We start from the raw sequence: 20,970 nt of genomic DNA on the forward strand, positions 1-20,970 counted from the left end.
TTGATTTATAGTTTAATTTCATTGTTTATAGTTTATTTCTAACCATTGCTTTGCTTTCTGTCTCTATAATTTGCCTATTCTGGACATGGCATCATATAAATGGAATTACACAGTATGTGGGCTTTTGTGTCTGGCTTATTTCACTTAGCATAAGATTGTAGCAGGTATCAGTACTTCATTCCTTTTTATGGCTGGATGATATTTCATTGTATGAATATATCACATTTTGTTTACCCATTTATCAGCTGATGGACATTTAGATAGTATTCTTTTTTTTTGCTATTATGAATAATGCTACTGTGAACATTCAAATACAGGTTTTTGTGTGGACATATGTTTTCATTTCTCTTGGGTATCTACCTAGGAGTGGAATTGCTGAGTCGTAAGGTAATTTATATGTTTAAATTTTTGAAAAACTGCCAAAATGTATTCCAAAGCAGCTGCACCATTTTATATTCTTACTAGCAATGTATGAGAGTTCTAATTTCTTCACAACCTCATCAACACTTGTCTAACTTTTTGATAAGTCATCCTTCTGGGTGTGACATCTGTTACTTTTAAAATTACATTTTCTAACTACTGATAGTATATAGAAATGAAATAGATTTTGGTATATTGCTTTTATATCTGGCCACTTTACTAGACTCTCTTAATTCCAGTGGATTATAAATTCTTTTTTAATATAATGACATCATCTGTGAATAGTGAATGTTTTGTTATTACCTTTCTAAGTCATATGTCTTCTGCATCTGTTTCTCATGTTTCTGTACCTGGTAGAAGCTCTACTAAATATGGAATAAAAGTGGTGATAGTGGGGGAAATCACTGCTGATTTTTTTTTTTTTTTTGCGGTACGCGGGCCTCTCACCGCTGTGGCCTCTCCCGCCGCGGAGCACAGGCTACGGACGCGCAGGCTCAGCGGCCACGGCTCACGGGCCCAGCCGCTCCGCGGCATGTGGGATCCTCCCGGACCGGGGCACGAACCCGCATCCCCTGCATCGACAGGCGGACTCTTAACCACTGCGCCACCAGGGAAGCCCATCACTGCTGATTTTAAAGGAAATGTTTTTCTGTAGTAATGATGTTTGCTGTAGAGGTAGATAACCTTTATCAGGTTAAGTTTCCTTCTATGTCCAGACTTAAGAGTTTTTAACAGTGTTTCTTCAGCTCTATTGAGATAATCATGGGGTATTTTTTAATCCTTTAATCAATTAATATGGTGAATTACATTAAGAAACTTCTAATATTAAACCACCCTGAATTCCTTAGATCAGTGGTCCCCAAACTTTTTGGCACCAGGGACCACTGGTTTTGTGGAAGACAGTTTTTCCATGGACCGGAAGCAGTGGGGGGAATGGTTTGGGATGATTCAAGTGCATTACATTTATTGTGCAGTTTATTTCTATTATTATCACGTTGTAATATATAATGAAATTATTACACAACTGACAAGAATGCAGAGTCAGTGGGAGCCCTGAGCTTGTTTTCACTTGCCATTCATGATAGGGTTTTAATATGAGTCTGCAAGCAATGGATTTATTATGGTCTCTGTGCAGTCAAACCTCTCTGCTAATCTGTATTTGCAGCCGCTCCCCAGCGCTAGTATCTCCGCCTCAGCTCCACCTCAGATCATCAGGCATTAGATTCTCATAAGGAGCACGCAGACTAGATCCCTCGCATGCGCAGTTCACATTAGGGTTTGCACTCCTATGAGAATCTAATGCCACCGCTGATCTGACAGGAGGCGGAGCTCAGGTAGTAATGTGAGTGATGCGGAGCGGCTGTAAATACAGATGAAGCTTGGCTCGCTTACCCGCCGCTCACCTCCTGCTGTGCAGCCCGGTTCCTAACAGGCCACGGACTGGCACAAGCCTGTGGCCCAGGGGTAGGGGACCCCTGCCCTAGTTAAACTCACCTCGGTTATGTGGAATTCTGTTTATACTATTCTTTTTTAAAATTAATTAAATTTTTTGTTTATACTATTCTTGATAGATTTGGTGTGCTAATAATTTGGAATGTCCACATTTATGATACTGGCATTTCTTGTACTATACTTAATTTAGGCATCAAAATGATTATTATCCTCATACACTGAGTTGGGGTATGTTCTCTCTTTTTGGATTCTTTATGAAGATATTTATATAATACTTAAATAATTGCTGGTAATTATGGTTGACTCACTTGTTCTGAGTTCTGGTGTTTTATTTTTGAAAAAAATTTAATTACTGATTAAATTCTTTTACTGTTTAAAGGACTATTCTTATTTAGTTAGTCAGTTTGGGTTAGTTAGAATTTTCTAGGAATTTATCCATTTTGTTTAAGTATTAAAATTGAGAGCATAACATTGTTTCAAGTATTATTTTTTAAAAATATTTATTTATTTATTTAGGCTGTGCCAGGTCTTAGTTGTGGCGTGTGGGATCTTCCTTGCGGCATGTGGAATCTTTTAGTTGCAGCATGTGGACTTCTTAGTTGTGGCATGTGGACTCTTAGTTGTGGCATGCGGGATCTAGTTGTCTGACCAGGGATCAAACCCAGGCCCCCTGCATTGGGAGTGTGGATTCTTACCCACTGGACCACCAGGGAAGTCCCTAAAGTATTATTTTTTAACTCATAATATTATTTATATTTGTGCCTTCTCTCCTTTTCTCATCAATCTTACCAGGGTTTTGTGGTTTTTTCAAAGATCTAGATTTTGGCCTTGTTGGTCCTCTTTTTTTCTGATTTTATTTTATTTTCATTAATTGTTGTGCTTATCTTTATTTCTTTTCTTCCGCTTTCTATGGGTCATGTAATATTCTTTTAACCTTTATAAAGGTGGACATTTAATGTATAACATTCAGCCTTTCTTCTTTATTATTAGGCTGAATATTCTAGGTCAAATATTTGCTCTTCCATATGGCTGAACCTAAAAGTTTTAAAGCTTTATTATTTTTATTTTATTTATTTATTATTTTTGGCTGCATCAGGTCTTAGTTGTGGCATGCGGGATCTTTGTTGAGGCATGTGGGATTTTCCGTTGTGGCGCACAGGCTTCTCTCTAGTTGTGGCGTGCGTGTTTCTCTCTCTAGCTGTGGCAGGTGGGCTCCAGAGCACGTGGACTCTGTATTTGCAGCACGTGGGCTCTCTAGTTGAGGTGTACTGGCTCGGTAGTTGTGGCGCGTGGGCTTAGTTGCCCTGCGGCATGTGGGCTCTTAGTTCCCCAACCAGGTATCGAACCCGTGTCCCCTGCATTGGAAGGCGGATTCTTTACCACTGGACCACGAGGGAAGTCCCTAAAGCTTTAAGTGTCCCTTTATGTAGTACCTTAGTTGCAGCACTGAAGTTTTGCTATGTGGTATGTACATTACTATTCAGTTATAAGGATTTTAGATGATTATGATTTCTTCTTTGATATAGGAGTTATTTAGCAGTATATGTTGAATTTTCCAAATGTGTGGTTTGAAAAAGTTTTTTTCTCATTTTTTAAAAAGCTTTATTGATGTTTAATTTACATAGCATAAAATTCTCACAGTGTAAGCACGCAGTTCAAAGATTTTTGTAAATTTATACAAGCCCCACATCTAATTTTAGGATACTTCCTTCACTCCAAAGAGTCCTCCTCCCGTGCCCATTTGCAGTCAGTTCTCACCTCCAGCCCCACACTCAGGAAATGTTGGTTATGATTTCTGTCTGTGTAGGTTTGCCTTTTCTAGAAATTTTGTGTAAATAAATCAGTTGGTCATAAATATAAGTTGGGTTTTTTTTTTGGACTCTGTATTGTGCTCCATTGATCTCTGTGCTATTTTTAAACAACCAGCACAGCAGAAATACAAAGGATCATAAGAGACTACTACAAGCAACTATACACCAATAAAATGGACAACGTAGAAGAAATGGACAAATTCTTAGAAAGGTACAATCTCCCAAGACTGAACCAAAAAGAAATAGAAAATCTGAATTACTGTACTGAAATTGAATCAGTAATTTTAAAACTCCCAACAAACCAAAGTACAGGACCAGATGGCTTCACAGGTGAATTCTACCAAACATTTAAAGAAGAGTTAACACCTGTCCTTCTGAAACTATTCCAGGAACTTGCAGAGGAAGGAACACTTCCAAACTCACTCTGTGAGGCTCCATCACCCTAATACCAAAACCAGATGAAGATATCACAAAAAAAGAAAATTACAGGCCAGTATCACTGATGAACATAGATACAAAAATCCTCAACAAAATACTAGCAAACAGAATCCAGCAATACATTAAGAGGGTTATACACCATGACCAAGTGGGATTTATCCCAGGAATGCAAGGATTTTTCAGTATCCACAAATCAATCAATGTGATACACCACAGTAACAAATTGAAGAATAAAAACAATATGATCATCTCAATAGATGCAGAAAAAGCTTTTGATAAAATTCAACATCAATTTACAATAAGGACTCTCCAGAAAGTGGTCATAGAGGAAACATACCTCAATATAATAAAGACCATATATGACAAACCCACAACTAACATCATACTCAATGGTGAAATGCTAAAAGCATTCCCTCTAAGATCAAGAACAAGACAAGGATGCCCACTCTTGCCACTTTTATTCACCATAGTTTTGGAAATCCTAGCCACAGCAATTAAAGAAGAAATAAAAGGAATCCAAATTGGAAAGGAAGAAGTAAAACTGTCATTGTCTGCAGATGGCATGATACTATATATAGAAAATTCTAAAGATGCTACCAGAAAACAAACCAATACCATACAGTCTTGATGGCTATAGTTTTTAGTATATTTTGAAATTAGGTAGAGTAACTCTTTCAGCTTTGTTGTTCTTCAAAAATTTTTGGCTATTCTAGGTTCTTTGCCTTTCCATATACATTTTAGGATCAGCTTGTCTAATTGTATGAAAAACCTTGCTGGGATTTTGATAGAGAGTGCATTGAATATATAGGTCAATCTGGGGATAATTGCCATATTAACAATACTGAGTCTTCGAATCCATGGATGTGGTATGTCTTTCCATTTATTAGGTCTTCTTTGATTTCTGTATGTAATGTTTTGTAGCTTTCAGTATACAGGTCTTGCACATCTTTTATTGACTACAATGAGTCTGGGTGTGGATCTCTTTTTTTAGTCTTAATTGGGGTTTATTGAGCTTCTTCTATAAATTAAGGTTTTTTTTTCCATGAAATTTAGGCAGTTTGGGGCCATATTTTCTTCAAATATTTTTTCCTCTCCATTTTTCCTTTCCTCCCTTTCCAGAAATCTCATTATATGTATGTTGGTACATTTGGTGTTGTGCCACAGGTCTCTGAGTGTCTGTTTATTTTTCTTCAAAAATATTTTCTCTATTTTCTCCAGATGAGATTATTTCTATTGCTGTAGTTTAAGTTCACAGATTCTTTCTTGTGCCATCTCAAATCTCTAGAATTTCCATTTGGTTCTTTTTAAAACTGTCTGTTTCTCCACAGACATTCCCCACTTGGTAAGTCATTGTCATCACATTTTTCTTTAATTCCTTGAACAATAATTTCTTTTAACTTGTTGAACATATTTAAAGAGCTTCTTTGAAATCTTCATCTGCTGTATGCAACATCTAAACCTATTCAGAGTCAGTTTCTATTGACTACTATTTTCCCCTGAGTATATGTCAGACTTCAGTGGGGTTTTTTTTTGTTGTTGTTTTTTATGATGTCTTACAATGTTTTTGTTGAAAACTGGACATTTTAGATTAATGTATTGCAACAACTCTGGGTTTTGATTCCCTTCTCAACAATATTGTTGTAATTTTTTTTTTTTTTAAATAATTCTTTATTTATTTTTGGCTGTGTCGGGTCCTCGTTTCTGTGCGAGGGCTTTCTCTAGTTGCGGCAAGCGGGGGCCCCTCTTCATCGCGGTGTGCGGGCCTCTCACTATCGTGGCCTCTCTTGTTGTGGAGCACAGGCTCCAGACGTGCAGGCTCAGTAGTTGTGGCTCACGGGCCCAGTTGCTCCGCGGCATGTGGGATCTTCCCAGACCAGGGCTCGAACCCGTGTCCCCTGCATTGGCAGGTGGACTCTCAACCACTGCGCCACCAGGGAAGCCCTATTGCTGTAATTTTTAAAATAACTTGCCTGGACCTAAATTGTGTAATCTGTCTCCCCCACATTGCGTGATTGTTGATGTCTGCTCAGTTTTTTAATTCTGATTTTTTTTTTAAATTTCTTTTGGCCATGCCTTGTAGCATGTGGGATCTTAGTTCCCCGACCAGGGATCAAACCCATGTCCCCTGCATTGGAAGCGCAGAGTCTTAACCACTGGACTGCCAGGGAAGTCCCTTTTAATTCTGATTTTTACCTTTTAACCTGTCTTCATAGAGCCTTCCCATGTGTCTGCATAGTTTACTGGTCAGTTAATGATTTAAACTTTCATCCTCTGCTGATGGATCTGTGTGTGGTTTGGGGAGTGCATTCAAAGTTCAGTCAGATTTCAAATCTACCTTGGTTTTCACTTTATGGTAAGCTGTCTCAGATTTTTTCCCACACATGTATACATGTATGTTTCCCAGTAAGCCAAGGATGTTTGGAGAGCTTATCTAGCCATTCTGTAGCTGTCTCATTTTCAGGTTCTTCCTGTCGGATTTCTGACTGTTCCACTCCTGGCTGCATCTAGGACCACAACCCCAGAACAGCAGAGCTGTGGGTTTCCCCCATTCATCTCTTGCTGAGTCTAATACTTTTTTAAAATTTATTTTTTAATATATTTTTTCAGTACCCGGGCCTCTCACTGCTGTGGCCTCTCCCGTTGCGGAGCACAGGCTCCGGACACGCGGGCTCAGCGGCCATGGCTCACGGACCCAGCCACTCCGCGGCATGTGGGATCTTCCCAGACTGGGGCACGAACCCGTGTCCCCTCCATCGGCAGGTGGACTCTCAACCACTGTGCCACCAGGGAAGCCCTAAATTTATTTTTATTTTTAAAAATTTTATTTAGTTTTTTGAGTCTACTACTTTTATTGACAGTGCTGCTAGACTGGATTATCAACTACTGCTGTAAATCAAGTCCATCTCCTCTGGTACCAAGATCCTTTTTCCTCATGATCCTGGTAAAACTATTGCACTGATTGATCTGAGAGGGGAGTTAGGAGCAGCCACAAGCAAGAAAACTACAAATTCCTCTTTTTACCCAAATTTCTAGCTGCTTATAATAAACAAATACTCTTGAACTTATTGTGCATTTTGGTTGATTTCCAGGGCTCTGAAATGGTTGCTTTTGACAATTTTTGTCCATTTTATACTTACGTGGGGGGAAGAGGATTTTCCAACTCCTTATTCCATCATAGCCAAAATTCCCATCTCATTGCTAAAATAATTGTAATCAGAGTATATAGTCTGTACATTACCTATTCTTTGAATTTTGAGATTTGCTATATGGCCTAGTAAGTGGTCAATTTTTATAAAGTTTCCACCTGTACTTGAAAAGATGAAATTCTCTGATTTTGGGATGCAGAATTTTCTGATTTGGCTATTAAATCAAGCTTCCTACTTCAAGCATTATAAATCTTTACTAATTTTTCATCTGCTTAATATGCCAATAATAAAAAAGAGAGTTGTGTTAAAATTCCCTACTATCATAGGGAAGTTATAATGTTTGTCCTACAGTTCTATCTATTTCTCTTTACTATTATCTGGATCCTGGTTATTAGCCTCACAAGTCTAGAACTGTGCTATCTTCCTGGTGAGTTGAATCATTTCTAAATATATAATGAACTTCTTCACCCCTAATAATTCTTTTATCTTAAAGTCTATTTTGTCTGCTGTTTGTATAGCAATACCAGCTTTCTTTTAATTAAAATTTGCTTGGTATATTTCTTTCCTATTGTTTTACTTCAGTCCTTCCATATTGTTACATTTTAAGTATGGCTTGCTAAAGTAAGCTGAATTTCCTGCTTCCTAATATGATTATCTTTCTTTTAACTAGTGATGTGGTCCATTAACATTTATTATGATTATGGATGTATTTGGGCTTGTTTCTAATGCCTTATATAGTTTTATTTTTCTTATGCTTCTGATTTCTCCTTCTTTGATTTTTTTTATTGATTGAGATTTTATTTGCCTTTTTTTCTTATTCTTTTTGTTTCTACTGGTTTACAAGCTGTATCCTCTATTTCTGTTATTGAAATTTGACCATTCATGCTTAAAATCTAATGTTAATCAGTATTTTAACACTTTTCCTGAATAATACAAGGACCTGAGACCACTTAAACTCTGGTTACCCATTCTGAAATACATGCTTTTTTCCAAGTATTTAAATATCTTTTGTAAAATTCCACGAAATATGCATTGTTTTTATTTTATTCCAAGGTTTCTCAGTTTTGGCACTATTGACAGTTTAGGCCAGATAATGCTTTGTTGTGGAAGGTACGAGTGCTGTCCTGGGTATTGAAGGATGATGCGCAGCATCTCTGGCTTCTACCCACTAAGAACCAGTAGCATGCTTATCCCCTGCCCAACGGTAAAACCAGAATTTTCTACAGACATTACCAAATGTTCCCTGGGGGCAAAAGTGCCTTCAGTTGAGAACCACTGTGGTATACAGACAATGTTTACTTACAGTTGCCTATGATTTTAGCTATTTCTTTGCTCACTTCTCTTTTTTAATTTTTATTTTAATTAATTAATTAATTTGGCCGCACCATGCGGCTTGCGGGATCTCAGTTCCCTGACCAGGAATTGAACCCAGGCCACGGCAGTGAAAGCCCGGAATCATTTTGCTCGCTTCTTTCATTTCATACCTCCCTTTTGGCAGCATTGGCATCGTTTTCTTTCTCTCTGATATATTTCTTATTTCCTCTGTGAAAAATTATTGGTAGTAAATAGTTTTGTTCACTCTTATTTTTGAATGATAATTTTATTGGATACACAATTGTAGGTTCCTTGTTCTGTCCTCTCAGTAATTTGATCATGATATCTTGTTGTAGTTTGACTGTCATTATTGCTATTGAGAAGTTTTCTGAAAGCCAATCTCTAGTTATTGTATAAGGATTTCTCTTTTATCTCTGGCTGTATTCAGCTCTTCTCTTTGTTTTTCTCTTCTACAGTTTCATTACACTGTATGAAAAGGGAATACATTTTATTTTGGCTCATGTTGTGCTTACTGTATCTAGATTCATGTTGTCTTTCATCAGTGATAGAAAAATTTCAACCCAAATCCATTGAATATTGCCTCTCCTCTATTCTCTTCATTTGTTTTCTCTAGTGCTCTCATTAGGTGTATATTTGACTTTCTTTTACTTGATTTTCTCTCTCTCTCTTTTTTTTTTGGTTGTCAAATAACCCTTTATTAAATTATTTTTCTTTGCAGTTCTTAACTAGCTGGGCATTCCACCACACCACTGTTGATGTCATCTGTGATGTCGTAAGGGTGGTGGCCATCAACATTGCAGCCTACAGACTGGGCAGTTCCCAGGATCTCTTGAATGGTTCCAGAGAGTTCTCTAGCTAAAGATCAATGCCTCATCTGTCAGGCATTGTTGACAATCTCATCAAAAGTGATGTTTCCACGGTGCTTAACGTTTTTCTGCTTCTTTCTGTCTCTTGGCGGTTCCTCAAGGGCTTTGATGATCAGGGAAGAGGCAGAAGGTATCACCTCAATCTGGGCCTGTCTATTTTGAATGGTCAGTTTCATTGTAATCCTCAGACCCTTCCAATCACCAGTTGCCTTGGAGCAACTTGGATGTCTTGGATGTCATCACCAACTTTTTTGGAGAGAGACCCAGGGGGCCGATCTTGGGGGCCAGGGCAGATGTAGCACCAATCTCCCCACTGGTGCACCTCAGGTATACGCCTTTGATCTCGCTGGGGTCGAACTTAGGCGGCACGGTGGAGGCGGCTGGTGTCGGATGAAACCAGATTCAGGATGACTGAAGAAAGTTGCACCTTGGCCTCCTCCGAGCCAAGAGCCAAAAGCTCTTTCTCTTTATTTTCTCTGTGCCACAGTCTAGGCACTTCTTCAGATACACCTCTGATTCACAGATTCTCTCTTCAGATGAGTCTAATAGGATATTTATTTCATCCAGTGAGTTTTAAACTTAGGCAATTACATTTTTCATTTTTAAAGATTCTATTTGGTTCTCTTTTTTTTTTTTTTTTTTTAATTAATTTTTTTTATAGTTGCGGCAAGCGGGGGCCACTTTTCATCGTGGTGCGCGGGCCTCTCACTGTTGCAACCTCTCTCGTTGTGGAGCACAGCCTCCAGACGCGCAGGCTCAGTAGCTGTAGCTCACGGGCCTAGTTGCTCCTTGGCATATGGGATCTTCCCAGACCAGGGCTCGAACCTGTGTCCCCTGCATCGGCAGGCAGATTCTCAACCACTGCGCCACCAGGGAAGCCCTATTTGGTTCTCTTTTAAATCTGCCTGATCACTCTAGATCATCTATCGCTCATTTTTAATTCTACTCTTATTTCTTTAAACAATTCACATATACTAATTTTATATTCTATACCTAAAATATTAATATCTGAGATCTTTGGGGGGGCTTTATCAGTTGTTTTATTTCTGTTGACTTTCATAATTAAGGTTTGTTTCCTTATGTGTTTAATGATCTTTGACTGTGAACTGATATTTCGCTGATTTTAATCTGGGAATCCTAAGTTCCTTCTGACTTGGTACTACTTTAGCCACTGAATTTATTTCAATTATTGTATTTTTAATTGTCACAGTTATTTGGTTCTTTTTCACATCTCTTTTCATTTTTTTAAGCACATCTTTTATTCTTGTAATATCAATATATTAAACATTTAAAAAATTATTTATTTATGTATTTATTTGGCTACGCCGGGTCTTAGTTGCAGCATGTGGGATCTTTGCTGCTGCATGCAGGATCTTTAGTTGTGGCATTCTGGAACTTTAGTTGCAGCATGAGAACTCTTAGTTGCGGCATGTGGGATCTAGTTCCCTGGCCAGGGGTCAAACCTTGGCCCCCTGTATTGGGAGCACAGAGCCTTAGCCACTGGACCATGAGGGAAGTCCCATTAAACATTAAAATATATTATCTGATGATTCTGGTATCTGAAATCTTTGTAGGTCTTATTCTGATGTCTGTTGTGCCTTGTTTCCTTTGGTGTTTAGTAATTTAAAAAATTATAATCCATTTTCTTTGAAACTTTGGTGAAGTTCTTTGAGGTTTCAGATGACATTGGGTTTCTACACACATTATTGGCATTTGATTCTCTCAGGCACCTAGAGAACATTAACAGTCTAGGAACTACTTAAACTAAATTCTAACCTTGAGGCTTTCTAGTCTACTCAGAGTGATTTGGGGCATATGAGTGGTATTTGTAGTTACATATTTTCTGGGAAAATTTCTTCATTTTTTGTCTTCCATTAAGCAGTTTTCCTAGCAATCCTGGGGGTGGGGTGGGGGTTGAGGATGCTTTTGTTATATATGATTCACTTTTTAAAAAAACTTTATTTACTAATAATTATAGTTAACAGGAAGTTGCAAAGCAAGTACAGTGAGGGTCAGTGTAATCTTTACCCAGTTTCCTATAATGGTTCTATCTGTATTATTGAAGTATAATATCAAAACCAAGAAATTGACACTGGAACAATGTGTGTGTGTGTGTGTGTGTGTGTGTGTGTGTGGTTCTACACCATTTTATGGCATATGTAGATTCATGTAATCACCACCACAATCAAGATACAGAACTATTCCATCGTCACAAAGATCTCCATGCTATCTAACCTTCTTACCCCACAGCGATCAGTAATCTCTTCTCCATCTTTATAATTTTGTCCTTTTGTGAATGTTGTATAAATGGAATCACACAGTAAGTGACCTTTTGAAAATTGCTTCTTTTCACTAAGCATAATGCACTTGTGACCCATCTAAGTTGTTGTGTATATCAATAGTAAATTCCTATTAACTGCTTAGTAATGTTTCATATTAAGGATATACTGCAGTGTATTTAATCATTCACTTATTGAAGGACGTTTAGGTTTTTCTAGTTTGGGGATATTACAAGTAAAGCTTTTATGAACATCTGTGAACAGGTTTTTGTGTGGACTTATGTTTTCAGTTCTCTGGGATAAATGCCTAGGAGTGTGATTGCTGGGTTATATCGTAAGTGTATGTACGTTCACATATGTTTTTAAGAAACTGTATCTCTGCTGTTCCGTGGTTACACACTTAGGATTTCTGTGTCTCCTTGGTGGATTTACCCTTATCATTATGTTATGTTCTTCACTGTCCCTGGTACTTTTCTTTGCTCTTAAGTCTACTTTATCTGATATTAATGTAGCCAGTTCTGCTTTCTTTTCCTTTTTTTCCCCCTATTCCAGCTTTTCTTTTGATTAATGTTACCATGGTATGTCTTTTGCCATCCTTTTACTTAATTATTTTTTTAATATTTGTTTATTTATTTGGTTTTGCCAGGTCTTAGTTGCAGCAGGTGTGCTCCTTAGTTGCGGCTTGCTGGCTCCTTAGTTCTGGCATGTGAACTCTTAGTTGTGGCATGCATGTGGGGTCAGTTCCCTGACCAGGGATTGAACCCAGGCCCCCTGCATTGGGAGCACAGTTTTTTTTTTTTTTTAACATCTTCATTGGGGTATAATTGCTTTACAATGGTGTGTTAGTTTCTGCTTTATAACAAAGTGAATCAGTTATACATATACATGTGTTCCCATATCTCTTCCCTCTTGCATCTCCCTCCCTCCCACCATTGTCTTTTGGGGAGCACAGAGTCTTAAGCACTGTGCCACCAGGGAAGTCCGCATCCTTTTACTTTCAATCTACCTATATCATATTTGAAATGAACTATGTATATATGAACTATGCAGCTGGGTCTTGAGTCTGACTCAGTTTTAGAGTACAGCCCTGAAGCTCCAGCTTTATGAGTGTCTCCCCACACACACTCAAGCAGGCTTTGTTCTTCAAGCCTCTGAAGGCCTATGAAACCACAGAAATCAACATTCAATGTTACCAACTTGACAAATACCCTCAAGATGAAAGGCAGCTTTTGTGCTCCAGTTATCTAAGTTCCTGTCTTCACACTCAGTCCTTGACCTATGCATTTTCTCTCTTTAATAATTTTCAGTGGGAAGGTTGGTGTGTGCATGTAATCTGCCATGTTGCTGGAGAGCCAATGTAATCCTCAAAACAACTCTCTGATAAGGTATTGTTGCTCTCATCTTACAGATCATGAAAATGATATAATATAATGGAAACACATGAGTTTGAGGCAGGCCAACCTAGGCTTGAATTTTTGACTCCTCACTTAGTTAGCTGTGTAACTTTGGGCAATTTATTTAATCTCTTTAAAACTCAGTTTATTCACCCATATTATAATATTTCTTATAGTGTTGTTGGGGCATTAAATGAGAAATACATTAAAATGCTTAGTATTTTATTTAGTACCTAGCCCTGAATAAATAGTAGTTGCTCCTATCATCATTGTTCTAACTGTTGTAAAAGATTCAATAACCTGCCCATGGTAATTCAGCCAGTACGTGGCCAGGCTGAGATTCAGACTTAGGTCTGTGATTCTAAAGCCCATGCTCTTTTTCCTGCACCATGTCACTTTCCTTATCTTCCTTAGAAAATATTCACAGAGAAAAAAAGAAAAATAATAATTCACAGACTTTTCATACATTTATTTCTATCCTATCTAAATAATCCACAAATATTTAAATGGCCAGGTTTGGTAGAGAATAGAAAAAAAAAGAGTCTCAGCACTTGATCTCATATATTGCTAAACAGACTTCAATTCCATCAGGAGCAGATTGTATTTAATGTAGTACTTAAATATTCAGGCTTTAGAATAAAGAAAAAACTTAAATTTGAATCCCAGCTTCTCAACCTCTAAGATTCACAATTCCTGGTCTGTTAAATGGGAATAATAACATTAACTCCCTAATAGAAATATTGGGAGGATAAGATAAAATAAAGTAATATATTTAGAATGGGGCCTAAAACATGGTAAATGCTCCCAAATGGTAGCTGTTGTTATTACCAAAGGCAGAGACTGTTTTCTACATTTTTCATTCCTCCCATTAGTTCAGTCAACGATTTGTGCCTCTTTGTGCACTAAAGAAAATACATGGCAATCAACCTGTTTGATACTAAACAGTGCACTAAATAAAAAGTATACTAAATTTGATTCCTTATAGCCAGAAGCTTATTATTTAAGATAAGCAAATCTGCTACAGAGCTTGCTTCATCACCTAAGAGTCTCAGAAACTACAGAAATACTTGGAACCATCATTCTCTCTGAGAATGTCTAAAGGTTTAAGTATCTTGGCATGTATAACAAAAGAAGTCTCTATTTCTGCTTTGGAAGATAATTTTCTCTCTCCCACAAGCAAGAAAAAAAACACAGAAAATTTAAAAAGACATTTCCTTTTCACTGGTTTATAAAGACCTGTTGTTCAAACTCATGATATAAAGAGATAAAGACATACATATTCACTCTCTGCCAATAATCAGGAAAATCTGTATCAACAAAATTCAGATCATAATTACCTTCTTCTGTTGTTCTTCCCCATCCACTTATAAAACACTTTGTGTTTCGGTTCAGTCTTTGGAAAACACCAAAAGGTAGACAGATAGGCTGAATATAATCATTATATCTCACTGCTTTTTTTAAATGAAAAAGCGCAATATCATTTTCATAAGATTCCACATCGAAGTCTGGATGGATAACGATCGCTTTAACTTTCATCATCTTGGAGTGTGGCTGACGCCCATCTATATTATTAGTTCCAATCACAACTCTCCACATTACAGGATCTCTGAAAGAAAGTAAATGTTCTTATCTTAAACAGGTATTTAACTAAGTAAATATTCTTAATCTCCCACTAGTTTTTGTTTTTCTCTTGTTAGCTTAATAACAAAAAAATTAATCCTACTTTCATGTGACAAAGTCATAGCAAGTAAAAACCTAAATATTGTGATGTAGGAAAAGAGAAAAAGGTCAATGGGACAGAAAGTCCCAAATGGATTCAAGTACATGAGAATTTAATATATGGTAGCAATTCTTACCAATGGACAAATGGATGAATTATTCAATAAATGGTATTGGGACAACTAGCTAACTAACAAACTAGTTTGAAAAGTGAACTAAAATTAAATCCCTGAAAAATTATTAAACACTAAAATAAACTCCAAATGGATTAAATATTTAAATGCACGAATCTTTTAAATAAAGACTTCCTATCTTTTAGAGATACGTAAAGTGGTATGTCTGAGATTTCTTTCAAAATAATTAGAGGGGGAGTTGGCAAGAATAAAGATGAAACAAGATCAGCCATGAGTTGATAAACTGAAGCTGCATATTATGCATATGGGAATTCATTAAACTATTTACTTTTACAAATTTTTGAAATTTTAGAATGAAACATTTGGATATTAAATTAGGGTGAGAAGTTTAAAAATTAATCCAGAAAGAAAATATAGATAAATACATAACATTGTTATGAGAAAGGACTTGATGCATTCCAGTGGACTGTATCTCTGTGAAAACACAATTTTGCCTTTTTTTTTTTTTGCGGTACGCAGGCCTCTCACTGTTGTGGCCTCTCCCATTGAGAAGCACAGGCTCCAGACGCGCAGGCCCAGCGGCCATGGCTCATGGGCCCAGACGCTCCGCGGCATGTGGGATCTTCCCGGACGAGAGCACAAACCTGTGTCCCCTGCATCGGCAGGCGGACTCTCAACCACCGCGCCACCAGGGAAACCCAATTTTGCCTTTTTGTAATTCTATTTGAGCAAGTTGGAACATTCCACTGGACTATATCTCAGTGAGAAAGGACTTTATAAAGCATGACACTAAATATAAAAGAAGCAACTAATGGATCTTGACACCTTTAAAAGCAAAAAGCAAGCAGAAATCAAACCAAACCAAAAAATCTTCTGTAGGTCAAAAATCAACAATTAAAACCCCAAGTGGTTAATATTTATTGCATGTGAAATTTACAAATGCCGAAATTCCTTTCACCCTTCAAATTGGCAGAGTGTGTGTGTGTGTATTTAATGATTATGCTCAGTGCAGACAAGAGTCAGAGGAACAAAGTTACTCTTATTCACTGAGGAAAAATATAAATAGATAGGCACTCTGGCAGCATGTACCAATAGCCTATAAAAGTTGCATTGATTTTCACACTGCAATTCTACTTCCTAGAATTTATTCCAAGGAAATAGAAGATAATTAGCTATCTTAAAATTGGACTAGGTAACCTCTAAAAAGTTTGTAAAAATGTTTATACAGTCCTAGTTCTATTGTGTTTAAAAAGAAATTGTAGCTTAAATGCTTTAAGCTGCTTTAAAAAAAATGATGTTTGGGCTTCCCTGGTGGCGCAGTGGTTGGGAGTCCGCCTGCCGATGCAGGGGACGCGGGTTCGTGCCCCAGTCCGGGAAGATCCCACGTGCCGCAGAGCGGCTGGGCCCGGGAACCATGGCTGCTGAGCCTGTGCTCCACAACGGGAGAGGCCACAACAGTGAGAGGCCCACGTACCACAAAAAAAAAAAAAAAAGTTTCTTTTCCAAATGTATACAATTTATCTTTCTTGAATTAAAATTTTTTCCCGTTTTATTGAGAAATAATTGACATACATCACTGTATAAGTTTAACGTGTACTGCATGTTGGTTTGATTTACATATATTGTAAAGCGATTACCACAATAGGTTTAGTTAACATCCATTATCTCATATAGATACAATAAAAAGGAAAGCTGGTGATGAGAACTCTTAAGGTCTACTCTCTTAACAATTTTCCTATATCATACAGCAGTGTTAGCTATAGTCATCATGTTGTACATTACATTCCTAGTCCTTATTTATCTTATAAGGGAAGTTTGTACCATTTGACCACCTTCCTCCAATATCCCCTCCCCCCACATCCTGCCTCTGGTAACCAACCACAAATCCCATCTCTTTCTCTGAATTTGGTGGGGAATTTTTGTTTATTTTTATTTGATTCTACTTATAACTGAGATCCTGCAGTATTTATTTGTCTTTTTATGTCTGACTTATTTCACTTAGCGTGATGCCTTCACGATCCATCCTCAGTGTCACAGATGGTAGGATTTCCTCATTATTTATGGCTGAATCACACACACACACACACACACACACACACACACACACCACGTCTTCTCTATCCATTCATCTATCAGTGGACACTTAGATTATTTCCATGTCTTAGCTGTTGTAAATAATGCTGCTATGAAATGGGGTGTAGATATCTTTTCAAGTTAGTGTTTTCATTTCTTTTGGATATATTCCCAGAAGTAGAATTGCTGGATCATGTGATAGTACTATTTTTAAGTTTTTGAGGAACCTCCATACTGTTTTCCATAGTGGATATACCAATTTACACACTCCCATCAGTGGTACACAAGTGTTCCCTTTCCTCCACATCCTCCCCTTGATGATGGCCATTGTGACGTGATATTTCATTGCAGTTTTAATTTGCATTTCCCTAATGACTACTGAGTTGAGCATCTCTTCACTTACCTCTTGGCCATTCATATGTCTTCTTTGGAAAAATGTCGATTCAGATCCTTTACCCATTTTTAAAATTGGATTATTTATTTTTTTGCTATTGGGTGTATGAGTTCTTTATATATTTTGGATATTAACGCCTTATCAAATAGATGATGTGCAAATATTTTTCCCATAGGTTATCTTTTCACTTTGTTCATATTTTCTTTTCCTGTGTGTTTTTTTTAGTTTGATGTAGTCCCACTTGTTTATTTTTTATTTTGTTGCTTGTGCTTTAGGTGTGATTTCCAAAAAATCATTACCAAGACCTATGTCAAGGAGGTTTTTTCCTGTGTTTTCTTCTAGGAATTTCATGGTTTCAGGTCCTACATTTAAGTCGTTAATCTATTTTGAGTTAATTTTGTTAATGGTCCAAGATAGGGGTCAAGTTTCATTCTTTTGCATGTGAATATCCAATTTTCCCAGCACCATTTATTGAAGAGACTTTCTTTTCTCCACTGAGTATGCTTGGCTCTCTTGTCAATTATTAGTTGACTGTATGTGCTTGGGGTTTTTTTCTGGGCTCTCAATTCTGTTCCATGGTCTATTTGTTTTTATGCCAGTACCATACTGTTCTAATTACTATAGCTTTATAGTATATCTTGAAATCAGGAACTGCGATGCCTCTGGTTTTTTTGTTCTTTGGATTCAGGATTTCTTTGGCTATTCAGGGTCTTTTTTGATTTCACATAATTTTTAGGGGTGTTTTGTCTATTTCTGCAAAAGGTGCCATTGGAATCTTGATAGGGATGGCACTGAACCTATAGATGGCTTTTGGTAGTACTGACAGTTGAACAATATTAATTCTTCCAATCCGTGAACATACCTTTCCATTTGCTAGTGTCTTCTTTATTCCTAAGTATTTTATTCTTTTAGATGCTGTTGTAAATGTAATCGATTATTTTATTTCTTTTTCAGAGAATTCATTGTTAGTGTATAGAAATGCTATTGATTTTTGTGTGCTAATTTTGTACCCTGCAACTGAATTCTTTGATTAGTTCTAATGGTTTTTTGGTTGTGTCTTGGGATTTTCTATATATAAAATCATGTCACTTGCAAATAGAAACAATTTTATTTCTTTTCCAGTTCTCATACCTTTTATTTCTTTTACTTGCCTTATTATTATTTTTTTGTGTGTGTGGTATGTGGGCCTCTCACTGTTGTGGCCTCTCCCGTTGCAGAGCACAGGCTTCGGATGCACAGGCTCAGTGGCCATGGCTCATGGGCCCAGCCGCTCTGCGGCATGTGGGATCTTCCTGGACCAGGGCACGAACCCGTGTCCCCTGCATCAGCAGGCGGACTCTCAACCACTGTGCCACCAGGGAAGCCCTACTTGCCTTATTTTTTAAAAAAAATATTTATTTATTTAGGCTGTGCCAGGTCTTAGTTGTGGCATGCAGGATCTTTAGTTGTGACATGTGGGCTCTTAGTTGCGGCATGCCTGTGGGATCTAGTCCCCTGACCAGGGATCAAACCCAAGCCCCCTGCATTGGGAGTGTGGAGTCTTACCCACTGGACCACCAGAGAAGTCCCTCTTTTACTTACCTTATTGCTCTAGCTAGGACTTCCAGTACTATGTTGAATGGGAGTGTGAGAGTGGGCAGCCTTGTCTTGTTCCTGATCTTAGAGGAAAAGCTTGCAACCTTTCAGCACTGAGTATGATGTTAGCTGTGGGCTTGTCATGTATGGTCTTTCTTATGTTGAGATATGTTCCTTCTATGCCTAATTTCCTAAGTATTTTATCATGAATGGATGTTGAATTTTGTCAAATGCTTTTTCTGTGGCTATTGAGATGATCATATGATTCTTTTCTTTCATTCTATTAATGTAATGTATCACATTGATTGATTTGCACATGTTGAACTATCCTTGCATCCCAGGGAGAAATCCCACTTGATCATGGTGAACAATGCATCCTTTTAATGTGCTGCTGAGTTTGGTTTGCTAGTGTTTTGTTGAGAATGCTGCATATATATTCATCAAGGATATTGTTCTGTAGTTTTCTTTTCTAGTAATGTCCTTATCTGTCTTTGGTATTGGTAATGCTGGACCTCGTAAAATGAGTTTTGGGAGGTTCCTTCCTCTTCAATTTTTTGTAAGAGTTTGAGAAGGATTGGTGTAAATTCTTCTTTAAACATTTGATAAAATTCACCAATGAGCCATCTGGTCCTGGGGTTTTCTTCTTTGGGAAATTTTTGATTACTGAATCTCCTTACTAGTAATAGATCTATTTAGATTTTCTGTTTCTTTCTGATTCAATCTTGGTAGGTTGTATGTTTCTAAGATTTTTTTCATTACTTCTAGGTTATCCAGTTTGTTGGCATCTAGTTGTTTACAGTAGCCTCTTACGACCCTTTGTATTTCTGTGGTATAAGTTGTAATGTCTCCTTTTTCATTTATAAGTTTGTTGATTTGGGTCCTCCTTCTTCTTTTCCTTGGTAAAGCTAGCTAAGGGTTTGTCAGTTTTGTCTATCTTTTCAAAGAACCAACTGTTATTTTGGTTAATCTTTTATTTTTATTTTATTTATTTTTGGCTGCATTGGGTCTTCGTTGCTGCGTGTGGGCTTTCTCTAGTTGTGGCGAGCAGGTGCTACTCTTCGTTGCAGTGCACAGGCTTCTCATTGCAGTGGCTTCTCTTGTTGTGGAGCACAGGTTGTAGGCACACAGACTTCAGTAGTTGCAGCACGTGGGCTCAGTAGTTGTGGCACGCAGGCCCTAGAGCACGCAGGCTTCAGTAGTTGTGGCGTATGGGCTCAGTAGTTGCAGTGCACAGGCTCTAGGGTGTGTGGGCTCCGTAGTTGTGGCGCACAGGCTTAGTTGCTCGTGGCATGTGGAATCTTCCCAGACCAGGGATCGAGCCCATGTCCCCTGCATTCGCAGGTGGATTCTCAACCACTGTGCCACAAGGGAAGTCCCTGGTTAATCTTTTATATTGTTTTTTTGTTATCTATTTATTACTGCTCTAATCTTTATTATTTCCTTACTTCTAATTTTAGGGTCATCTTTTTCTAGTTCTTTAAGGTGTAGAGGTAGGTCGTTTATTTGAGATCGTCTTGCTTCTTTTTTTCTTTATTTTTTGCAGTACGCGGGCCTCTCGCTGTTGTGGCCTCTCCCGTTGCGGAGCACAGGCTCCAGACGCGCAGGCTCAGCGGCCATGGCTCACGGGCCCAGCTGCTCCGTGGCATGTGGGATCTTCCCAGACCGGGGCACGAACCCGTGTCCCCTGCATCGGCAGGCGGACTCTCAACCACTGCGCCACCAGGGAAGCCCTGTCTTGCTTCTTAATGTATGCATTTATTGCTCCGAACTTCCCTCTTAAAACTGCTTTTGCTGCATAAGTTGTGTTTCCATTTTTGTCTCAAGATACTTTTTAATTTCTTCTTTGATCCACTGGTTCTTTTTTTTTAGGAGAGAGTGTTGTTTAATTTCCATGTAGTCATGAATTTTCCAGTTTTCCTCTTTTATTGATTCCT

General features: G+C 37.9%; 1 protein-coding gene and 1 pseudogene across 1 annotated transcript in view; both read right to left on the reverse strand.

Moving 5' to 3' along the window:
• The window catches only part of TMPRSS12 (transmembrane serine protease 12), a 38,302-nt gene that overhangs the window by 8,789 nt on the left and 8,543 nt on the right, over positions 1-20,970 (reverse strand). The window contains exon 3 of the mRNA XM_024736423.1: positions 14,479-14,747. Within this exon, the coding sequence (XP_024592191.1) occupies positions 14,479-14,747 (269 nt within the window). The remainder of the gene's footprint in view (positions 1-14,478; positions 14,748-20,970) is intronic.
• Positions 9,324-13,513, reverse strand: LOC112394362 (60S ribosomal protein L12 pseudogene; annotated as a pseudogene).

This window comes from Neophocaena asiaeorientalis, unplaced genomic scaffold (genome assembly GCF_003031525.2).
Source record: "Neophocaena asiaeorientalis asiaeorientalis breed wild unplaced genomic scaffold, Neophocaena_asiaeorientalis_V1.1 scaffold134, whole genome shotgun sequence".
Lineage (NCBI taxonomy): Eukaryota > Metazoa > Chordata > Mammalia > Artiodactyla > Phocoenidae > Neophocaena > Neophocaena asiaeorientalis.